The sequence below is a fragment of the Hetaerina americana genome, unplaced genomic scaffold, assembly GCF_022747635.1.
Source record: "Hetaerina americana unplaced genomic scaffold, ioHetAmer1.1.p SCAF_57, whole genome shotgun sequence".
Classification (NCBI taxonomy): Eukaryota; Metazoa; Arthropoda; class Insecta; order Odonata; family Calopterygidae; genus Hetaerina; species Hetaerina americana.
The window spans coordinates 240,680-266,423 of record NW_027287172.1 but is presented as its reverse complement, the minus strand read 5'-3'; the positions used below and the strand labels follow the sequence as shown (position 1 = coordinate 266,423).

General features: G+C 39.6%; 1 protein-coding gene across 1 annotated transcript in view; it reads left to right on the top strand.

The window, feature by feature from the left end:
• The first annotated feature begins 5,652 nt into the window (after positions 1 to 5,652).
• Positions 5,653 to 25,744, top strand: part of LOC139694854 (lysozyme-like) — a 36,835-nt gene continuing 16,743 nt past the window's right edge. Inside the window, exon 1 of the mRNA XM_071593378.1 lies at positions 5,653 to 6,066. Coding sequence (XP_071449479.1) covers positions 6,043 to 6,066 — 24 coding nt within the window. The 5' untranslated portion in view covers positions 5,653 to 6,042. The remainder of the gene's footprint in view (positions 6,067 to 25,744) is intronic.

Genomic DNA, 25,744 nt, shown 5'->3' with positions numbered 1-25,744 from the left:
AGTGTTTTCTAAATTCAACATTAGTTTTAAATTGAAACTATGAGATTCTCAAATTGAAAGCTGGGAATAAATACAGGTTCCTGCATGTTCATGCACCCGAAAAATCACATAGCTTGGGTGGAGCTGTAGGCACCCAAAGACTTGCCCGAGAATCGAACCCGGGACATAATGAAGTAGTAGTGTATAATTAGAATTGATAGTGTTCTAATATCCCCTGCCACACGTCCTTGCGACGGATTGCGGGGTGGTACAAGGATGTACAGAGATTTAACTTCTATACCACTAGAAGGGTATCTGTAGGGTAGGATGTAATACCTTCAGCCCCGCGACGCGTTGTTCCTCGTCAAGAGAAGACACCATCAGTTTCTGTCCACCCTCCGCTATAGAACACTGCTATCTAATTGAAACACGCCAATCCCGAGACTGTTGGCACAAATGATCTTATTTCTTGATTACAACCCCTTGAATCCACTAATCTCAAAAATGACATTCCGACCATGACGCAATAACCGGCGAGTGTATCGGATCCGGAACGCGGATGACGATGAATAACATTCGATTTTAGAAGATCAGAATGTCCTAATATCCCTCTTAAAGGGATATCCACGCGTGATAATCATTAACGCATTAAGGATGTCGAAATACTGTAGACGAAACTGAAAATTCAAACGTCTATCGCTGGGAGACATATTATTATAGCCGTATTCACTGCTAAAACTATTGGGGGCATTACTTGTATACTTGCGACATCCTCAGGTTCGGAACGTTTTTGTTCCACTGTTCGAAATGTTGTATCGGCAAAAATGAGCCGTTTGGGCTCCGAAAATACTGACATGTTGGCCATCATGCGCGAGAAACGTCACTTTCTCTGGATTCATTGGTTCATCAGTGTGTATCAAAGTGTAAACCTTCTTAAATAACGTATCAATGTTATTCAGAGATTTTTTGTAAAGGGGTGAATGATATTATTTTTTTGTTTTGTGTAATTGTTAAGGTTAGTTTATCGACTATTTTTTGTGTCGCGCTTTTGGAGATTGACTGCTTATATGTCAGTTTATTGTAGCCGCGGGAAATTCATCTGAGAACTAACTCCAGTAATACGTTTTCGAATATAGCGGCATTGCCCTTTTACTTTGCGCAGTTCAATTCATTCTTGTAACTACCAGGATTTCATGACCACTATATTGTGGGTGTAATTTTCCGTGTTTTTTTTGCATGTGGTATTTTTCTTTTTTACGGTTGGTGACCTAACACCCCCCGCCACACGCCCTTGCGGCGGCTTGCGGGGTATTATGTAGATGTAGATGCAGATGTTTTTAAGTTTCCCTTTCAATCCCTCGTCCCTCTCCGCGGGGGCAAATTCCTGCTACCTGCAACGTTGGGTCGCATTCCCTGCCTTTTAGAGGCTCTTTGGGGGTAGAGTGTTTCGTGGTGCATTTTCATGTGGTGTTTCAATTTCTTGCTTGTTGTGTCCTGGCTTCCGTGTTGTAGGATGGCTTTCATGCCGCATCATGGGGTGCAGTTTTTTAGTTGTTTTGCGGTATATGTGTTTGCATGAGTATTGGATGAAGGGATTTTTGCATGAGTGTGTGCGCTGCTGTGGGTGTAATTTTCCGTGTTGTTTTTTTGCATGTGGTATTTTTCCTTTTTACGGTTGGTGACCTAACACCCCCCGCCACACGCCCTTGCGGCGGCTTGCGGGGTATTATGTAGATGTAGATGTAGATATGTGACCACTCTTTTCGCGTCTTGTGTTTGCCTGTTGTGGATGGACCCCCTGCCACACACCATTCCACCACGGTGGATTAAAGGGAATGATATTGCCATAAACATAGTAATCAACCCGAAGGTCGGTTTGGTAGGTGATGGTGGAGTTCACCCAGTACTAAGCCCGACGGCGTGTGGAATTCACAATCAGGGTAGGGGGGGCAGTTCCTTTCCCTCTGCCGGTTATGGTTTCCCAGGAAGATCTGGTACCTGAAAAGTCACACAGCTTGGGTGTAGGCGAGGGTGCCCGGAGAGACTTGCCCGGGAATCATACACGGGCCCTCCAGACTGCAGTCCAACGACCCTGTACTACCGTGACCCACGGGAATGATATTGGATACCCTTATTATGTTAACCCCGGTATCTGTGAGACGGGGTAATGATTGTAATTGTGCATGCATGACTGGTGACCTAACACCCCCCGCCGCCCGTCCTTGCGGCGGTTTCCGGGGCATTATGTAGATGTAATGTACACTTGCATATTATTACGGCTATCGGTTATCGCCACTGGTCTTGAGCGAGGGAATTAACGGGTATCCGAATATCAAACGGCTATCAAATTTTTCCCTCACATTAATCTCGTACTTATGGAAATATTTTGTGGCGCACAACTCATTGTGACTCTAGTTACTTAAATAGTTGTTATTATTTGACCACTCAATCAGTTCCTAACTTCGTAGTAACACGGAAGGTGGATCGTGCATGCTCTGCTGTGTAATCACCCCGTCCATGATCCCCAGCGGTGACCTTAAAGATATATACAATGCAGATGCAAAAAAAATAGCAAGTACTTTGCTGTCATGAATAAAATGGCAACCAAACGAAATAAGGGAGTGCAATTAAGAACACTTTAAAAGTTCTTATTTTTGGGTTTCAACTCCATGAAAATAGCAGACATTTTCCAGTAGTTTATGCACATGTAATGATTGGTGCGATTTTAATAGATAAAGTTAACGTTGGAGTAAAAGTGCGTTCTCTCATTAGAAAAGATCAGATTGCTTTCTTTATGTGAAATACAGCAATTAAAATAATCAAAACATTTCAAGATCTACAAACTCAAAAGAAAATATTTATTAAAGGAGATATATCCACGAGTGTACCCAAAATTTGAATATATCTGCCATCCTGTTGTTCATAGGATATTACCATAGTCTCTGGATTGATATAAATTTTTGGTACAACGCGAAATGCACGCTCAAAGCATCGGCATTTTGGTTTTTGAATCACAATACCATTAATCTTTCGTAGTTTAGGTCTAGACAAATGAGATTATGCCGTTCGCGAGCCAAAAAAAACTAATCAATGTGTTCACAAATGAATGTTCCATTTGTAAAACACTTTAAAAGAGTTTTATGGAGCATCGGGGTTTCAGTTCCGATGATTCGTGAATCATGTATTGCATTACTGCGAACCGGGTGCTGAATACGCGGTGGTTAAGCGTGTAGAAATAATTGGCGTTCGAATACACACGGGCAACACTCCAATTCCGCGACTCGGGCGGAACGACCAGCACAGATTGCCGCAACCACAACATCCCTCGATCCACCCTCAAGTGACTTGATGACGTCCTGCGAGGATTCGAACGACCCTCCCACCTTCGTCCCCGTCCATCCGTGCGGCTGACACATGAAGGATGTGGAATTTTGTGCGGGCGAGGGGCGACGATAAGATCTATCCCGCCCCCACCAGCGCGACGACCTAGGGATCCTCGTCAAAAAAAAGGCATGCGCCTGTTGAGTCGGTGTGGGGGTTTGGATGGGGAGCGAGGGAGAGACCTGTGCCCCGCGGTTGTGAGAGTTAGTGACTCGTTGTCACGCACGAAATCCCGAGAGAGAGGAGGCGACTTCTGGCTCATCTACCATCCCCGCGCGCTCGCTAATTAATCCATGTCCTTAATCCTCGTCACAATAAAATGAGAAAGAGAGAGATGAGGTAAGAACAAATTAATTTAAACGAGTTGAAGACCGAAAACATCACGAAATATGTTACTGGCTCCGTCGTATTCCGGTAGGAGAGATCATGAAAAATAGATTAGAGAAATTAAGTGTAGTGTCTTCAGATTTAAGGTCCCTCTTTTCCCGTGAGAGACATGAGGAATAAGAAATAATGGAAACGATGGAGCTGGATAAATAAATATTCTAAGTAACCTAATATGTTACCATTGTTTTATCATATAAACCTTATTTTATTTGTTCTTTCTACCAGCGAGCTATCCTACACAAAAACAGAAGTATTTTACATTCAGATGCCATAGTTCGTGTAGCTGTTATAAACATTAATTCAGTTATTTAAAGTACCTGCTTTTCTATAAGGACTGCACGACTCAATTTAATTCAGAATTATTCAATTTCCATGATGTATTTGTAATTTGAAGGTAATCTTAGCTCAGGCATAAAATTTAGAGCTATCTAAAATTTCCTTTCCTGTATTTTTTCTGTTATGTTATGAGCTCACTTTGTGTCGGAAGTTAAATTAATATCTACCTGACTATTTATTGGCTGACTTAACACTTAAGCTAGGCTCTTCACAAGACAGATTTTAGGAAAATTGAATGAGACTGTATGGGAGAGTTGCTCTTTCACTTCAGTATTTGGAACACATATGAGAAAACGATAATTCAGGAATTTTAAAATTCTAAGCAGAAATAGACCAGATTTGTTCAAAAAATTGCTTCAATAATAGAGTATGCATGATGGGTGCGTTGGATAAATGAAATTTGGAGGCCTTTGATTCACGATGAGAGCAAGGAAGACTTAGACATTTAGAAAGGTACGGTACACCTGAGTTTTCTTACGATATAGAGGAAATTCATATGGTACCAAACTGTATAGATATAAACCACCGAGAGAATAAATGAAAGACGGTCACCGTCAACGACAAATTCAAGGACTCGTTCATCAATCGCACGATATGAAATGATGGCAAAATCGAGCCCAAGCACCCCAATTTTTTCGTTTCAAAACCAAATTAGAAAAAAAATTAACTTAAAGACTTAACTTTTATTGTTTTACTCAAATAAATCGATTATTCCATGATGGATATAGGAAGATATATGTGTGTATAAGTCCGCGTGTTTTTGTATATGAGATAATATATATTCAAATGCTTGTATGAATTAATAGTTGTGCATGTATGGCTGGTGCCCTATCACCCCCCGCCACTCTCCCTTGCGGGGTATTGTGTGGATGTAAGCAATGACAAATTATGGTGCTGCGTCCTTGGTGCGGAATAACCCCCTGTCATACATCCTGGCGGTGGCTTGTAGGGTACCACGTAGATTAATCCAATTTCTGTTGTTCCGCGTTTGATCGACGACTCAAGGTTCTTTGATGTGCTCTTATTTTGTGGTATCCAAGTCGAACCAAGAGTATTGGCTTTGGGTAAAGGACTTGGGGTAGTATTTTTCAGAGGGGACTGTTTATGATTTTATCCCAGTCGATTTTTTTCACTCGTGCACTAGGCATTGAGGCAACATCTCGAAAACCCATTCCCACCCCAACCCCTCTTGCGGTCGTGAACTAAATAAAATCACGTTCCGAGGTGCGTCGCACATTTTCGCGGGATTAAATGTGATCCCGAGCAGAATTTTCCTTTGACTTCTCCTCTCGCAAAGATCGAGAAGCGAGCTAAGCCTTAAAAGAAATCCCCTCTTGGGAAGATAAGCCTTTTAAGATTCAAGTTTATCAAATAGGTCGGCGTTTCTCTCCAGAGTTCTCCCTTTCCGCACATAGCCCGGTGATTTCCCTTTATAGAGGGAAACGGGAGGAGGAGGGAGGGAAAAATAAGTGAATGCGCATTAAATGGAAATCAGTTTTTCGCCTCCCACCCCCCACCATCTCACAGAGGAGAGCACGAGTCAAGTGGGTTTCGATCGCTCGTGGCCACGTGAGCCGTTCTTTAACCGACGCCCGCAAAGGGAGCTGCTCGCTCATGGCCAATCTTATTTTTATTTTTTTTTTCGTTTGCTTATCGAAAACCTAAGGTCGACCCTTTAAGAGCATTTCAAATCCGAAAACATTTATAGTATAGTCGTGCCCGCGCGCGGAGACAAAGAGATACCGTACTTTTCGAGGGTGACACTCTCAATTGACGTGCGCGTACCTAACACTGGGAAAAGGTACCTTTTTTCGTGGAGTCGAACCGCGTCTGTGGTAAGAAGTGAAACTCACAGAAGCATTTGTTGTCGGGAGGAAAAGGGATCTGCCGCAAGAGCATCTGTCGCCGCTCGCTTCTACGACCTTGCTAGCAGTCTGGCAACTTCGCTCAACGGTCGTCATGGTCGTCGCTCGGGCACCTCTGGTAAGTGGTAATTCAAGGCGAGATACTTCCGAGCGCGTCGTCGATATGCAATGTGCCCGATCGCGGAGAGAGGGTCCGGAGGAACGTGTGGTCGCTCCTGTTGGGCTGCTCCGTTCGGGTTTGCTCCTTCGACCTAAGATAGCCTCCAAATCCAAGAATTTCTCACTTTATTCGTATTTCTTCTATACCCATGGTAATTCTATGGTGCCCTGATCATTTTTTTCAATTCTCCCTCTGAATATTATCCAAGCGGGTTCTTCCTCGTGAGTTTCTCTGTGGTTTTTACTACTTTTAATTTGAGACCTCCATCGACTTGCAGGAAAGTCATATGCTTCGTCTTTCCATTTGCCCATTTAATTCTTCTTTATTGAAACTGCTTCGGTTCTCTCATTTGCTCGAGTTTTCTATACATTTTCTTCACCAACCGTTTCCAGCTTCAGGTTTCCTCTACGTCTGCACATTATCCCAAAAGCTGCCACAAGGGGGTCTGGCGAGGATAGTCCGGTACCAGACATTTATTTACAAATACTCACTTATTCATTAATATACGAGGTATGTTAAAAAAGTATCGCGACTTTTGTGTTTTTGCAAATATTATTTACTTATTCATGAACATCTATTTTGTCCCCTTCAAAGTTTTCCCGATTAGATATTATACAATTGTGCCAACGTTTTATCCTATCCTCGAAGCACTTCCAAAAATATTTTTGTGATCTTGTTCAGCTCTTCCTTCGATGCAGTCTTTATCTCGTCAATCGTAGCGTAGCGTCGTCCTTTCATGAGCCTCGTCAGTTTCGGGAACAATAAAAAGTAACTGGGGACCATATATGGAGAATACGGTGGCTGCGGCATCATTAGTGTGTCGTTTTTGGCTAAAAATTCGAGCATAAGTAACGATGTGTGAGCAGGGGCGTTGTCGTGGTGCAAAAGCCAGTTTTTGTTCTTCCACAAATTCGGGTGTTTGTGGTAGATTGCTTCGCGCAAATTGCCCATAACTTGCAGGTAATATTCCTTATTTACCGTTCTACACCGTGAAAAGAACTCATGATGCACCACGCCCCTGCAATCAAAGAAAACTGTATGCAAAACTTTCACATTCGACCGAACATGGCGCTTTTTTCGGTCTTGGTTCGTGCTGCAGCTTCCATTGGGATGATTGAGCTTTAGTTTCCACGTCATAACCATAAACCCATGATTCATCACCTCTGGAGAAAATTCGGTTCGTCGCGGACAGAGTCCAACACCTCATTAGCAATGCAATTGCGTTGCTGTTTTTGGTCGAAATTGAGCAATTTTGGTACGATTTTTGCGGCGACCCGTGTCATACCCAAATCATTGGTAAAAATCGAATGGCACAAGCCAATCGATATGTTTAGGTCCTTAGCAACAGTGATTCGACGATTGGCCAATACTATTTTCTTCACTTTATCAATGTTTTCGTCTGTTCTCGGGCGTCTGGCACGCTCTGCGTCCTTCACATCTTCTCGGCCCTCTGGGAACATTTTGTACCACCGGTAAACGTTGCATCGGTCCAAGGTAGCTTCTCCATATGCCACAGTCAACATTTGAAATGCGTCCGCGCACTTCATTTCGTTTTTCTCATAGAATTTGATACAGATTCTTTGGTCTTTTTTTGGAATAGGGAAAAATCGAAGACAAGCCAAAACACGTCCAAGCAAAACAGCTGTCAACAATTAACTGAACTTTCAAAATGACCGAACTTTTCGGCATAAGTGAAAGACATAAGTACCAGCATAACGCTACAAAAAAATCGAAAATCAAATATACGTAACCCGCGGAAATTCAAAATTTGCGATATTTTTTGAACAGACCTCGGACGTATATACAGGGTTCGTCCGGAAAATAAGTGTACTGAGCTCAGGAAAAAAAATTTATTACACTTTTACATATCTTAAGCTAATATTCCTCAAAATAGGACCCTTGTGAGTCGATACACTTGTTCCAGCGGCGTTCCCATTCCTGGAACGCTCCCGCGAAGGCATCATCGGGAACCTCTCGAAGACTCGTCGTCGACCTCTTCTCTGCCCTCCACGAACATCTTGTGCCACCGAAAGATCATGTTTCTGGACAAGGCTGACTCCCCGTAAGCCTGGTTAATCATACCGACAGTTTCGGTAGACGATTTCCCAAGCTTTACCGCAAATTTGATGGAATAACGCTGCTTCGGCATCGCGTTCCGTGACGTGGGCCGAGCGTGGAGGTTCGCGTTAACAGAGCTCCTCACTACAGCACAGCTCAGAGCCGACTGCCTTTTTCAGCGTCGCTTGCCAACATACCCCCCTCCAATCGCAGCCCGTCAGAGCGGTGCTGGGCGCGCCTGGAGCGGCGCACCCAGCCCAGGAGTCAGTACACTTATTTTCCGGACGAACCCTGTATGTATGTGTTCGAGTAACTCTGGATCTTATTTTTTTTAGAAAATATAGGAGTGGTTACGTCTAATTATGTTGTGATTGCTCATCGCGTGAGGGACGACCGAATACTTGAATCTATCAGTCTATCTCTCGTATTTTATCCTGGTAGTCCAATCTGCCAATTTACATGCAAATAGAGACTATAAAAATTCCTTGTATGTCGAATACCAACCAGTGCGATCTGAACCTTTCTAAAAGTCTTCGGCTTCCCTGCTGTTATCATGACTTTTAGGACTCTTATCATAATTCCTCCAGGATACTCGTCACGCTTACACTTTTCTCTTTGCAATATTGAACCATTCTAATGAATTTTCTCTGAACTTTTTCTAGTTCTTTGATAAGAATTTTGTCCAATGTTTTAAAAAATTTTATTTTTTAGTACGACTCCCGCTTAATTTTATCTTGCTTGATTTTATCCATCCTTTTATCCCCATTATCGTATTTTTGCATATTTTAACGTATGCTCAACACATTATTGCACTGCACAGTAATTAGCGTAGGTGCACAGGTTTTGCTATAGGGGTAGAATACTGGCCTGCTACCCCAATGGTGGATATGAACGGCATGTGCTAGCATGGGGACTTATATTGCGGTATAATTTTCCGCGAAGTTTTATGTCAGCCGTCAGAACTCTCGTAAACCAATCACTATCTCGGCTAATAATAATAATTAAGGGAATCAGCTCATTTTTAGGCGCAAGATGGACTATTTTGAGCTGGAGTTTTAAAGGTTATAATCAACCTTTGTGATCACCCGCTTTCTTTGTGATTACTTTAACTCTCCTATCCTGGTTTATTTTAATTGTGACAATAAAAGTATGACTTCAATATCGGGAACCAATATGTACTGTCTTGTGAAAGTAACAGAAAAATTAGAACCGTTGGAACATAACCCTGAGGGCAAGATTATGTGATAAAAGAACACATTTTCACATAAACAAGCACGCTGAGCGTGATGGGGAAAAAGAAAGAAAAATTGATGCTCAACAACAACGCGCAATATTAAATTTATTTGTTTGCCCTCAATTTCTTACAGCTACTCAGTCCTATGCTCCTTCCTTAACATTTAAACAATCGCCCTCATTACTTAATAAAATATTCGCAATGTAGTGGTATTATTAATGATAGCCTGCCGTTCAAGGTAGGCTATTGTGGTACCCAAGATTATTCACTGCTACTGTTCTATGTCTCGTTTAGCACGATGCAATATGATTTTCTCCCATTCCATATGCTTTTTGCTTCCCTTCATTTCGTCCTACGCGCCATTTATTTTTTCCTAGCTCTACCTCTCTTGGCCAACATTCTCTCCCTCGATCAGTTTTCAACATTCCATCGAAAATCAAAGTATCATGTATCATCGTTTCAATCCTCCTTCAGATTTATCTCAACGACCCTGTCTCCTCCCACACTAATCCTCGATATAAAAATATAATAAATATTTATTCTTGCAATCGTTGTTTTGAGCCAGGAGAATTTTTCCAGGGTATTCCTTGGCAGAAAATTCGAAATCGCTTCGGGGTATCAAATTTGAAACCTTGTTAATTTTTACAAACTAATCTTGGACTAATCTTTTTCAAGCCATATGTTGGAAGTATAATCATAGTATTTTTATATTTCATCTCTTAGTTTATTCTTCTAGCTACTAGGCGTTCATCATTCATCAAAGGCAGTGGTTTTTAATCTTTCTTTACGGTTGGAATCCCTCTTGTCATCAAAATATATTTTCCTGCTCTCTGGGGGAAGGAAATTTACAAAAATAATAAACTAAGAAAGATATTCAAACCTACGTACACGAATCTACTAGAATTTAATTGGAAACTAACTGGAATATAAATAACCACCTCAGGCATAACTTTGTGGAAACTTTAATATTCATTTTTCATGCCTTAATAAGGGAAAAAGCGCCAAACTATGCATTTCTGATTCCACCTACGTATTTTACTATTGAAATAATATTAAGTACGTATTATAATGGTATGAATATTTAGAGTGTTGTTTGAAACTACAGGACTCTTCCTCTTAAGTTACATTAAATAATTACAAATTCAATAATAAATTACAAATATGGAATATTTATGATGTGAATTAACCACATTGTTAAAAACAAATCTCGCGAAATTTAATGAATATTTCAAGTGGAATGCTTCGGTAACGTTTAGTTCACATGTTAACTCCACATTGGTTGAGGAGTTACCAATGAAAGGACGGTTTGAATACCTTACTTACGGATCATTTCCATTACTTTAACTTTAACTTACGTACGGTTCGTTTCCTATCGATAATATAAAATACCTGATGGGTGAAAATAAAACTTATGTAATTTAATCTAAATATTTTTTTAAGCCAAAAAAAGGTTTGGAATGTTTCGAACGAAGATAATCATAGGAATGAAGAAGAATTTGACCAGAAAAAGAAGCTTTCACAAGGAGGAGGGATTTAGTGACAGGCGTAATGAGTAAGGAAGTTAAGAAAAAGCTCGTAGAAACTTTGATATTGAATGCGATTTCGTGCTGCGTGAAAACATGGGCATTAAATACGTAAATTGGAGGCGTTTAGGCTGTGAGTGTGGAGAAGGAAAATGGCCAGAAAGGAGAACAAACGAGGAAGTACTAGGAATGGTGGGTTAAGAGAGGGAAACACGAGGGAGGAAGGAAAAGTGGATGCGTATAATTTCGATTGACGTTGAAATATTGAAGAATGTCATAAAGACGTTGGGCGTAGAAACATGCTGAATTCAACAGTTCAATATGGTTTAGGACTTCAGGGTATTTCTTGCCATAAGGGGCTGAGGAACGAAGCGACGTCCATCCGAAACCCATTTAAAACGGTATACTACCACATAAATAAATAATTAGTTGATCTTATAAATGATTCACCGAATCAGCTAGTCAAACGGCTCATTGCTTTTTTTCCAAGTTACGTCATCAACCCTGCGTGTAATTCAAATTTTGCATTTTTTATTCAGTCATTTGACTAATAAGCTGTTTTAAAATATTTGTTTCTAGTCTCTATTTATTCGACTTCTCATGCATTAAATTTATTATATATACAAATTTGAGTTATTTGTTTAGAGAAAATTTACGATTCATGAAATAAATGGGCTTTTAATTGCCATGCATGAAGATCTGTTTTTTTTATATTGCTTGCATGATGTCGGAGAAAGTAAATAGGAATGGATTCAATTTTGTATTTCCGTGATATATCTTGATGCGCATTAAATTTTAGGGCAGGGCGTAAAATTTTAAAACCTTGCTTCGTCCCGTCGGTCACCCTTTTTGCAAACGGGAACCGCAAAGAATCCCGGCTTAGTTATTTGAATTCATTCCCCGTGCGCAACTGATACGAACGCGCCATTGTCACAGTCTGTCGAGGAGTTATTTATGATTTATGCGTCGCACGGATGAAATTCCAGAACTCGTTGTTGTTGAGCGACAAAATCAACTTTTGGGGATGTGCCGTCTGCAAATTTTCCATTTGTTCCCCTCCCCCCGCATTTCCCGTCGTTCGTTTTCATTTATCGGCCATTTAAACTCTTACCGCACTGTCCAGCGTTAAAATTTCAATTTGTGACGCGGGGAAAAAAATGGCCGCGCGGACGGATGCCAGCGGACGATTTATTCGCCCCGGAGAAACGCACCCTCCGAGGAGAATTCTTTCTTTCACCCTCTCCTCTTCACTCCTCACCATTGCGCATTTTCCATTTCCGCCATACACTTTCTCTCTCCGCTAATATCCTATGGAGGGTTTATTTCAACGACGCGGAAAAGAGCCGCACGCCTTTTTTTTGCCGCCAAAAATGGTAAAAAAAAGTCACTCACATGAAGCAATGCTTCCACCACTCCACGGCTGTCCTCCTCCCATTCCCCCCGCCATTTCCGGGAACATCATTCATTTCTCCGGGTTGACTCCGGTACTTCAGTGGGCTTGCTATTAGTCACTATTGTGGCTCTTATTATTGATGGATGGGTGAAGGAAAACGACCCAGTTTCGGGTGCCGCACGTCTTTCGAAAATTCTCGCTCCTCGCAGCCCACTCTCGTCGACCTTTCACTCCGGCCCTCATGAATGAAACAAATGCGTTCCTCACACGATCGGGCGAACCTTGAGAGGAAGAGTGCCGCTGCCCTCACAAATCGTTTTGACTGTTACGGATCTCGCCTCGCGACTGTCGTAGTTATCTTCTTTTCGGCGCCACGGAACAGTTTCGAATGCATCAATAACCGGCAATTTTGAGGGCGGGTGGAATATTTTTTCTCACTCGAAGCTGGAGAAAGGTGCGCATTTTCACTCAACGCGAAGTGTATAAGGGTCGAGCAGAGGAAGGGAGACGTTTAAGAAAAGTTCATGACGATTCCCGTATCTCTCCACCCCCGGAAGGAACCTGGGAAGCCTAAGCGATCTATTAAAAAAATCCAAGGTCACGTATTGTCTCCCTACATTTTGTGTCCCTATTTAGAAAAAATAGCGTAATGTGATAGATGGCAAAATAATAGATAATGACTCGCAACTCTTTGAAAAGAAATTTAAATATCGTAGGAATTCAGTTTCGACGAAAATTCGCGTAAAAAATTGCGTAATGTGATAAATGGCAAAATAATAGATAATGACTCGCAACTCTTTGGAAATTCGTTCACTACTAGATTCCGAGAGAAATTTATATCTTATGAAGCGGATAAACAGAAATTATCGATACTCGATTTCATTCTATCGGTGATCGCATCTTTTGAAAAATTGTAAAAAATTAAAATTCTGTTTAAACAATTACTTTCAGGGGATAAGTTACGATAAAAAGTTTATAGAAAAGCCCTTCGTCTACAAAGTCCCCATTTTAATATATTACTAATATATAACGACTACAAAACTTCACTCTTTAGCGTTACAATCGAGGAATTCGATACAATTCGTGTTACACAAATTAATAATTTTTTGAACTATCCCTCCGGCAAAAACCTTATCGGGCATGCATGTATACTTGCATACAGTCCGTTTATACGTGTATGTATGGTCAGACATCACATAACGTGGGAGATGGCTGAAACATATTTAGGTGACCTCAAAATAGTCACTGAATTCCGAAGTCGATTTTTTACATAATATGCATTTGTCAATGCAAACAAAACGAAGGCTATGAGGTTTCCGAGTATGGGCAAAACTAAGTAAAATGTAAAATTAGGAAGGAAAACTTAGAGCAAGTGGAACTATTTACATATCCTGGAAGTTTATTGGACCAAGATGATCAATGTAGTAGGCATATGAGAAGAAAAATTGCGTAAGGCAAAGAAGTTTTCACTAGCAGGGGTGAGAACTTTGGTTTAGAGCGTGGTTTGTACCGCTCATAAACTTGGGTTTGTGAGGCAAGGTAAGCGCGGATTTGCAGGCTTTTGATGGATCGTATTGGAGAGGATAGAGTATTGCTAGGAGAAATCCAAAGAAGGCAAGAAAGGTGGATGACAATCATTTTGAATAGCGATGGAACTTTGATGAATGTGATGGAGAAGAGGTCCTTAGACAAGTGAGATAGGAGGAAAAGGATGGGCATGTTGAAAGTAATGAAGGGAGGTTGAATGCATGCGGCATTGAAATAGGGCTAATTGTAGTTTGGGGTGTCAGGTTGTGTCTTCATAGGCAAGGCTAATAAATCTATATTCACTTTAAAGGCATATTCACTCTGTGTCCACCCCAATAACTACATCAGACGCTGGACTACCATAATTATCTTTCTTTCTCTTACCTTAACTATCTGGGCTGAGAAGAAACGATGGCAATTCAAAGGAAAACGCATAACGGACGAAAAGTATCCAGTAAACAATGTTTTTCCGGAGAAAACAATACAAATTATGTAGTTATCGGATCGAATTGCCTAATTTAAGGGATGAATTACTATTGAATGCCTATTGCTGATTGGATGTTGGATACCTAGGATGAGATAACACCGAGAAAAGACAGAAGAGAAAGGAAACCAGTCTATGTATTTGCTGGGCGACCTCAAGCAGATGGGATGGCGAGTTCCAGGTGCTTACAGGAGAGAATTGGAGCACAAAAAAGGACCTCACCCCCTTAAGATATCATGTGTCTATGTATATATATATATATATATATATATATATATATATATATATATATATATATATATATATATATATATATATATATATATATATACATATATACACACATATACATACACACACACACACACACACACATATATATATATATATATATATATATATATAAATATATATGTGTGTGTGTATGTAATCTATTTTGGCTTCTATTTTATTTGAAATTGGTGGCCTAAAAAATCCTAACTTAATTTCAAAATTTCTCCTTTTCCGGAAGTTATCTTTGGCGGTTTTACACCATATGTTTCGATGAATTGCCTTCAACAAATAGTTTCGATACCGAGGACTTACGCTCTACATATACATATTTGCCTGACCGAAAGTATTTATTTTCCTTCTCACTCCAACCATCCAAGCTGAGACAGATTACCCCGGAAATTCGCAAAAAACTAGTTAAAGAAATTTAGTATCCTGAAAGTCATTGATATTGGAAGTTTGGAACAATGCTTTCTCCTAAATGGAGTAATTAAATGTGGAGAATATTTGATACAATCAATATCTCTCCATCCACTCAACAGTTAAAATTAAAGCATATTTTTCGAGTGATATTTGAAATTTTCAGAATCCATGAGACAAGTATGGGATACAAATTATAATTTATCCATAATAGTCGGGGACATAAACTAGAACAAAAAGAATAGTCTACCTATTTAGGAAATGTTTTGGAGAAGGGTGAGAAGAGTCGTGGTGATATCAGAAAAAGAATTACGATAGGTAAGGAAGAGTTTAATAAGTGACAGGAGTTGATAACAGGTACATATAGTAAAGGCGTAGAGAAATGACTGGTGAAGTTTTAATATAGAGCGTAGTTTGTGATTGCGCATGCATGGCTGGTGAGATGATACCCCGCCACACGCCCTTGCGGGATACTACGTAATTGGACTTTTGTATCACTCGGAAACCTGGTCATTGAGGCAAGAGATTGAGCGTTGATTGGAGATTTCCGAGAAATGGATGTGGAGAAGAATGGGGAAAATAAAATGGACGAAACTTTCATTGGATACCCTTTCACACTTCGAACTTTCAGATAAAGTTCTAGGTATGATAGGGAGAGGGAGACGGCTGTTGGGAAAAATTTAAAGAAGGCAAGACAAGGATAAGTAGGGGATACCGAGAGGCAATGGGATTGAGGGTAGAATACCGAAAAAGCGGGCTGGAGGAAGGAAAACAATAAGCATTCTGGATGAAATTATGGAAGTTAGAAAGTAAGCAAGGCTAAAGAATGTGTTATTGTGAATGTAGTATGGATTTTCAGAATTTTTTGTATAATTTTAATTAAAGCTCACCAGTACGGTTGTGAGAATCAATATTAATAAAACAAAGGTTATGCGATTTTCTAGGAAGAAAAAGGCTCAGCTTAACATTAAAATAGGAGGGGAAAAACTAGAGCAGGTAGAACAGTTTACGTATCTTGGTAGTGTTTTGGACCAACACGGTCAAAGTAGTAGGGACGTAAGGAGAAGAATTGCGCTAGGCAAAGAGGCTTTCACAAGGAGGAGGGAGTTGATGACGGGGACGTTGAGTAAGGATGTTAAGAAAAGACTCGTAAAAACTTTGATATGGAGCGTAGCTATGTACGGCGCGGAAACGTGGTCATTGAAGCAGGAGGATAGACGTAGACTGGAGGCTTTTGAAATGTGGGTGTGGAGAAGAATGGAGAAGGTGAAATGGACAGAGAAGAAAACAAACGAGGAAGTACTTGGTATGGTGGGAGAAGAGAGGGGTTTGTTGGGAGAAATCCTATGGAGGCAGGAAAAGTGGCTGAAGGGGGTATTGACCGGCAGTGGGATGTTGAAGACTGTAATTGAGGGGAGAATGTTAGGCAAACGAGGAAAGGGAAGGAACAGGATAGGGATGTTGGACGGGATGAAGGGAGGAAGAAAGTACTCAGAGCTGAAGAGGGACCTGATGTAGATTAGGATGTTGTGTTTTGCTAGGGGCCATAAATTATTTAATTGGTAATTACGTCCATCCAAAAACCTACCTTAACCGGTAGATTGCCTAATAATAAATAACAGTGCGGTTGTGCGTAGAGCTGGGATTCATCAACTACCTGCCCTGAAATGGTCGACTGCTGGCAATAAAAAAAATCTGATCCTAAAAACTCAGGTCTTGCCCGTAGTTGAGAGGAAGATATTTTCATAAATTAGACATAAGGGGTTGGTCTGTAAACATTTAACGTTGATTTCACCTTTCGTATATGTATTTTAAAAAATGGAATATCTTGTAATTAATTCATAATATTTTTTTTAATTGATAGACATTAATATGAAGGCCGGTTGGTCTTTTTGTTTCCCAAGACCTGATTTCATGGGTGAACCTTAGAAAATTCAGGAAATCACATTCTGGAATTCCGTGATATTAACATTTATGCGCGTTTCTCGCATTTGAATGAATATATCTCGGGAAGCAAAAATGTCTCCAGTGCTCACTGACTTTCATTTTAAAAATTTCCAAGGGCAAGAAAATTAAAATTTAGACAGAGAAGCGAGGGAAGACTTAATAAGATATTCATTTATTCGGTCCATGATGAATGGAGAACTTGATTTCCGGAAATAAAGAATCAGATATACTTCCATAAGTTCTGTGCACAATTCCCTTGAATGTTACCCGCCTACACACTCATTACAATGCATAATGGGCATTTCCCTCGTGACCGCGGAATGAGATTTCATATTTGTTAGGGTTGAACGGAACAAGGGTGTGAAACAGCTTCCCCTAGTACCATAACAATAATCATTTGGCAAAGGATGTTTATGAAATTTGCTGACTCTTTTAAATAAAATGCATTAACATATAACCTAATAAAATTAATTTTAATTAAGGGAAAAATACATGCTGGACTACCATGAATCTAATAAATGAAAAACTCCAATTGCCATAAACAGTCGATGGAGTTGAACCTATATCCTTTGAGCTCCTTTTGAGCTATCCTTTGAGATAGTAAAGTTGTCGTGGTAATCTTCCTGGACGCCATCCAAAATTTCTTGCGAAATTTCCACCCTCGACAGTTTTTGTTTCTAGCTTAAGACTTTCGGCACCAGCTTCGCGCACACTTTCCTCATCGCTAGAGGCCTTGTTACAATAGTGAGGACGGTTCCGACTGAAAGGCCGGTCTCCTCGCTGATAGGGGAGATGGTTAAACGCCTGTCAGAGCCCAAAACCTTTTTCACTTTGGCCACCTGAGCATCGGTTCGAGCGGTCGTCGGACGTCCGACGCGGTGCTCATCTTCGACGAGCTCCCGGCCTTCCTTAAACATTTTATGCCACTCAAAAACTCTTGTACGGCGTAAAGCATCATCCCCATTAGCCTTTTTAATGAGTTCAAGGGTCTCTGACGCGGATTTCCCGAGTTTAACGCAAAACTTCACAGCGTAGCGTTGCTCAACGGTGCGCTCCATACTGGCGCGACGACACCACAAACAATCACACGTCACAAAGATCCACCTCCTTTCTCAGCGCATGCCCGGAGGCGACTGAACTGAAGTGAGCCTTAGTGGTGGGGGACCCCTCTACCGAGCCGACCGGTCGGACCCCAATCCACCCCTCTGTTGAGGTTACAGCGAACCAGTCACGATACGTATTGTACGGACCCTGTATTCTTCTTCCTCTTCCTCTCTCTCTCCTTCAATTCCTTTGTGACTCTTCTCAGCAATCAATTTCGGCGAAACAGATTTCCCGACTAAGATGCATTTCTCTTTTGGATTTCTCTCGGCAGTATTCTTCCCACTCCTAACAATACAAACTAGTTTTAAGAAATTTAGGGCAAAATAAAATTAATATTGTACGCATATGTTAAACATCAATTTTTCTTTCTTTTTCCCCATCGCACTCAGCGTGCTTGTCCATTTATGAAATAATAGTGCACTTAGAGTTACGCTCCGACGACTCTAATTTTTCTGTTACTCTCGCAAAAGAATACCAATTGGTGGCCGATATTGCAGTCATGCTTTTCTTGTCACAATTAAAAGAAACCAGGATAAGATAGTTTAAGTGACTCGATAGTACAGGAGTGAGGTGGGCGCGTACGATTTATGAAAAGGAATACCGTGGGTTAAAAAATAATATATTTATGAAATAAAGATTATTTAATCGATCTTATTTAAATAGCAAAACGACACAGTTATACGTAGCAAATTCCAGAGGATTGGGAGAGACGTCAGTTAGTTCATTTAATGATTAACCAAATAGTTAGGAACATCTTTTGCACAGTTTAATGGTAGAGGATGAGATTTAGGCCAAAAGTTAGTGTTCATGAAGTATAACGTCAAAGTCTATTGGATATGGAAGGGAATTCGAAAGAGAAAATTTGCCTTCAATCTGGACTAAAGGAAAAGGAGTACAGTAAAGTAACCGAAAAGTATCCCGGTGAAAACAAAGTCGGAATCAAGAGAAGAAAGATTGAAGCATCTCAAAAAAGGTATATCTACACTCGGAAAAGAAACAATAGAATCAGTAAATATGAAAAGGTTGAGAAAGCCATTAGTCGTTATTAATCGAGAGAAGAAAAGGGAAGGTTAAGGTGCAAACACAGAAGTAGGCAGGAGAAAGTGCAAAGAGACAAACAATAAACTAAGCCAAGAAACTAATAGGGTGAAAGAAACAAGGCGGAAGAAGTTGTGCGAGGATATGGAGAATTTACAGAGAGAGGGTGAAATGAGTGCGCAGTTCTGTAAGGTAAAATCACTACCAGGAAGTAGGAAAGGAAAATCCAGGCACGCCATCGAAGTTACAACCAGTAAATTATTAAATTACCCAGAAATGATTTAAGAGCGGTGGCTAGAATTCATAGACGATCTGAGAGGAGTAAGATATGATAACGATATTAGGTCAGCAAGTTTAGACATAGAAAGATTCAATGATGTCAATGATGAGAGACATGCTATTGTACTTGACTGCTAAAGAGAAAAGGCATTAAGAGAAATTAAATCGAATTAGAAAATGGGGATTAATAACATTCCTGTAGAACTATAATTTAGGAAAATAGGGAAGGAAGTGTTATTGTGGCCTCGTTTATGAAAGAGGAATTTGGCCGAAAGATCTTGTCAGATCAGCGTTAGTTATATCCCAAAAAGGGAAAGGCAACCATATATTAGAACTAGAGAACAATAATTTTGATTTCAGGTGAACAAATGATTACGGGGGATGATAAATTTCGGTTTGCAAAGGGAAGAGGTTCTTGTAACACCAAAATAGGTGTATATAGTAGAGCCAGGACGTTTTTGTAGCTTTCGTATGTTCCGAGAAGCCGTTTTGCTGAGTAAATTGCGTAGATGTAATGACTGTATTGCAGAAGACAGAAGTAGACTGGAAAGATTGGCCAATATCCGGAGCCTGTACATATCTCAGACTGATAGATGAGTGTAGTAAATGAAGAGTCGGTATGGGGTGTGCCTAGCGGGGGGTAGAATATGGCTATTCGGTATCAACTGTGCTTTTCAACGTATGCGAGGAGGAATAAGCTGGAGACAGGAATGAAAGTAGTAGGGAAATTCAGAAAATTAGTCAGATTTACGAATGATTAAACTTCTGTAAAGTTTATTGTCTCCGGCATAAATTTATGGAAGTTGCATGACACTTTGTGTGTTGGAATTACAAAGTCAACAATTTCATTTCATTTGAATATGTTCAGTAAAATTCATTAGTTAAAATGTTAAAATTATGACTGAGCACCTCACAAAATGATTGCGATACGAATGGAATGAGGATCGCTGTAATAAAACAAAATTAATGGGTTTTTCAAGAAATCGGAAGGTTAAATTATTTATGTAAATCGGAAAGCATAAACTAGAGCTATAAAACTTACGAAGAGTTCGGGATGAGGTGATCAAGGTAGAAGGGAAATAAGAGGTAGATTTACGTTTGGAAAAGAAGCTTTGAAAACAAAGAGGGAATAGGTGATTGTGACCTAGAGTAAGATTGGTTGAAACTTAGATGAGTAGCGTACTTTTCCACACAGCGGAAACTGGTCATTGAGGCAAGAGGATGAGTGTAGATTCTAGGCTTTTAAAATGTGAGGAATGTGAAGAAGAACTGTAAAGGTTTAATGGACGGAAAGAAAATTCAACGAAGTACTGGGTATGACAGGGGTGGATTTAGGATTATTGGAAGAAATCCAAAGTAGGCATGAATTATGGGTGCAGAGCATACTGATTAGCGATGCATTGCTGAGGACTTTGATGGAAGGGAGTACGTTAAGCAAATGGAGTAGGGGGAGGAAAAGGATATGGAGTATGTTAGGTGGAATGAAGGGTGGCAGAAAGTATGCAGAATTACAGGAGAGTTAATCATAACGTGGGATGTCATGTTGTGCCTTGTTAGGTGAGGCTTAGAAATACTACCTTGATCAAAAAGTTCCCGGAATAACCACCGTGTGGCGCTCCCATCGTTCCGATTTGAGTTCTGTTTTTTTTGTTAAATTGGTATATCTGTTGTTGATATTCCCTTTAAATCTTAGTGTCATAACTTGACATTTGCAAAAGTTACGTAGCCAAGAGTATATCTATCTCTGTGTGTGTTGGCGATTTTTTACAATTTCAGAAATGGATTTAAATTTGCAACAACGAACTTGTATTAAATTTTGCGTAAAAAACGGATTTAGTGGCGCACGGACGTTGGAAATGTTGGAAAAGTGTTTCGGCAACGATTCTCTAAAAAAAACGGTCGTTTACCAGTGGCACGAGTGGTTCAGAAGTGGTCGTGAGTCAATCGAAGATGATGAACGCAGTGGCAGACCATCGACATCGAAAGTCGGTGAAAAAATTGATAAAGTAAAAGAAATGTTGGTCAATAACCGCAAATTAACCATCAGAGAAATAGCGGAGGACTTGAACATTGCCTATGGATCCGCCCAAGACATTGTGGTTAATGATTTGGGTTTCCGTCGTGTAGCAGCAAAGTTGGTGCCAAAAGACCTCAATTTCATGCAAAAAAGAGACCGTGTTGACGTCGCAAAAGACATGATTTGCGAGGCTGAATCCGATCCCACATTCATCAAAAGGATCATTACTGGAGACGAGACGTGGGTTTATGAGTACGACACGCAATCCAGACATCAGGCAAGTGAATGGCGTTCACCAAATGAGCCGAGACCAAAAAAACCACGTCGTTTTCAGTCAAAAAAGAAGGCAATGCTGACGGTTTTCATGGATTACAACGGTGTAGTGCATCATGAATTTTTGCCAGAAGGCCAGACAGTAAACAAAGAGTATTATTTGGGCGTTATGAGACGTTTGCGTGAAGCAATTCGCCGAAAGAGACCAGAAATGTGGGCAGAAAACTCGTGGATTTTGCACCATGATAACGCACCGTCGCACAGTGCTATCATTATTCGTAATTTTTTGACGAAAAATGCAACAAATACCATCCAACAGCCACCGAATTCACCTGATTTGGCTCCCTGTGACTTCTTTCTGTTCAATCGAGTTAAAAAACCATTACGGGGAACGCGTTTTAGCAGCCGAGAGGAAGTAATGGAAAAATCGCAGGAAGCACTGATGGACATACCGAAAACCGAATATAAAAAATGTTTCGAGGATTGGATCAAGCGCTGGCATAAGTGTGTTCAGTCGATGGGGATTACTTTGAAGGGGACAATATAGATTTAGATGAATAAACTTGTATTTTTAATTTTCTGAATAAATTCCGGGAAATTTTTGATCAAGGTAGTATAGCAGTGGTAAGTTAGGGTGCCATCTAAAATGTACCTTAATCGGTTAAATTTTGGCTGTGGTTTTGAAATATTTTATCCTTTGATATCCCAGTTCTGGTTTAAGGAATAATTGACATTATTATCATATATTAATAGGGGTGATGTTTTAGCTCTAAGACAGAGTTGGTTACCTAGACCACTTAAAAGTGTATTCAAATTGGAAGCAAACTGTTTTATTCCTCTTCCATCGTTTGAAATCAATAGATGATACGGGTGTTGTCCGACGGCACCACACCCTCAAATTTAAATTTTGCACCGTTGAAATTAATGTCCTACTTTCACTTTTCTCTGAAGGAATCCAAACTGTTTTGCTTTTCATAACGTAAGCAGTTAACCCACAGAACAAACATCCTCCTTTGAAAGAGTGAATACAAATGCCGTAGCAACTTTAATGGGAGTTTGTATTCTGTCATTATTCTTTCTCGTTCTGAAAGTATAAATTGAATTTCCATTTCTGGGTAAAATCATGGGAAATGGGATAGTATTTAACATGGAGAAGAAGAGCAGCAGAATAATATTATATATTTAATGTCTTTCGCCAAGTGTTCATGCTGAATTTGGATAAAAGTAAAATTATAAAAAATCTTCCGTTTCTACATTTTACCTGATTTAGGACCAATAACGTTCTCCTGTTTCAGATTTTCAATACAATCAAATAAATATAAATCGATCGTATACCTTTGTTTTTCCACAAGCATAATTGAAAATTTTGGCTTTAGCAGTGAAATTTGTTTGATATGAATACAGCGTGATGGCATCTGGCATTTCTGAATTCTCCTGATTACATACCAACTTAAATTTTCTCTCTTGACTTGATCGTGATTCGAGTTATGTTGTAGATACAGGGTGCGGCAACATAACTTCTTTTTTTGAAGGAGTTCTGCTTTATAAAAAAAGGAAGTTATGTTGCCGCACTCTGTATTAATTTACGATAGTAATAATATTGATAATTACTTATGTGCCACGACTTTGTGGTTTCTCTTTCACGGCTATTTCACGGCTGCATTTAGATCGCTGCAGATTTAGTTCCTTTCGAATAATTAATTTGTTAAATAATGACGTAATTATAAATTACAGATTCAGGTGTGATGTGGTGGAATTGTTCCCATTTGCTCCCATAATTGTTCCCATTGCTCCATAATAATAAGACACGAAGACTATTACCATTTTCCACTTAATAGAGATTTCTTCTCGACTATTTTCGATGCAATACATCATCTTTAAGTGAAGCTCTCACTGTACAGGGTCCAATAGTTGTATAAATAAACCATAAACAAAGTCATCAACCTGAAGGTCGGTTTAGTAGGTGATGGCAGAGTCCACTCAGTATTAAGCCCGACGGCGTGTGAAATGCACACATCAGGGTAGGGGGGCCAGTTTCTTTCCCTGTGCCGGTTATGGTTTCCCAGGAACATCTGGTCCCAGAATAATCACATAGCTTGGGTGGAGCTGCAGGTGCCCAGAAACTTGCCCGGGAATCGAACCCGGGACCCTCCGGTCAGTAGTCCAACGCTCTCAACCCTCTGGACTACCGCGACCTTTATATAAATATATATATATTATATATATATATATATATATATATATATATATATATATATATATATATATATATATATATATATATCATAGGAGGGGTGGGGAAACCAGGGTGTTTCCACGTGCTGGGAGGAAGTAGGCGAGTGGGAAAAACCGAAGCTCTGGAGATGGGAGAAAAAAACAAGTAATAGTGGTGGTCGGTGGTTGAGGGTTTGTAGAGAAAGAGGGAAAGACAAAGGAATACGGTGAGTCCATTTGGCTGCGATGATAGAGGAAAATACCACCTCATCGCAACCAACTGGACTTTGTACTTCATTACGTATTCGATTAAATGGTTACAATAAATAGTGAGAAAATTATAGAAACTTCGCAATTTTAGTACAGTTCCAAGGAATGATCAACTTTCCTTCAGAGTACTCGTATCTACGTTAGCACATAATCGAAGGAGATGCTTTCAGAAAATATCTTGAGTAAAAGGTGTCGTGTTCAAGTCTTCCCTTCAGCTTTCCCTTCATCAGGTGCAATTCCATCTTACTAATGATATCGTGAAAAGTAGTTTTATCAAAAAATATCTCTCTATACTTCATTGGACGTCGATATGTGCGTTGATGTACAATTGCCGAAAACCATATCAAAAAAGATGAAGATGTGTCTTTGGAAATTGGTTCGGAGGTGAAAATGAGTTTTGCAGGATCGACTGTTTGAGAGATAGAGCAGAAGAGAGAGACCCACACCTCGCGCTCGCGTCAAAGAATAGAGCGGTATACTACTTGACAGCACTAGTGGATTCAGAATTATCATTGGGAGTATGGCACTAATCAATTTATACCCCTTTATATTGTACTCGTAAATAGATTTATAAGTATTAGCCCTTCGTGTTTTCGTAGGTCAAATAACATAAGTAAGATTTACAAGATTTGGGGAACTTCGTTATAAAAATCAACTCAGTAAAATTAATTTAATCCCAAATAATTTTTCATTGATTTAAATAAAAAGTAAATCTAATGTAGAACTCGCTTAAAAAGTTACACTCGTCAAAAGTAACTTGTAGTTAAGTTAAAAGTCAATTTAAGATTTCATTTAAGATGTAAGATCAAAATACTCTTAAAAGTATTTATCTACTATGTTAAGTACATAACATGCCTCTGTACAGCATTGCAAATGTCGTATTTGACTCACAAGTGCAGTTACTGATGTAGACTATAAGTGTTGCCAGTGCAACCCTTAAATACAGTTCCATCAGCAGTCAAAATCCCATGGATGACCTACTGCTTTAGAAGGCATTTAAACCAATAATTTAAAATATGAATTCTCATAGTGAGTTACACTCGTGTTAAAAATATTTCCACTTTGGAACCTGAGCACGTGTCATTAAAAAAATATAAAATGTTATTCTTGTGATGCAAGGAATTATGGCGACTAATGGAATTAATTATGTCTCAAATGAAACCAAATTTTAACTTTTACAGATTGGCAAATGAATGCTCAGGAAAAAACTTGGGATTTATGTCATACATTGAAAAGAAAATAGAACTAACTCTTTAAGTTGAAAGTTAGCCAACAACTATCTATGGATATTTTGTAAATATTTACGAGCCAGGAAAATGTTAATTCAAAATTGAATTTAGATGATAAGAGAATACGTTTCTTATATTCATTCTACCTGCATTGAAATAATAATGGCAAAACAAGTCTTTTAATATTAAAAAACAGTTGAAAATCAAAAGGGAATTAAAATATGCTGAGCATCCGCAAAGAAATATTAGATCTCTGATTCTTGGTTGTCCACTTTTGTGAGATTTGATGCAGGAATACCTAAGGTTACATACGTAACTTAATAATAAAAGTAGTAACATGTCACTTAATTTATTTA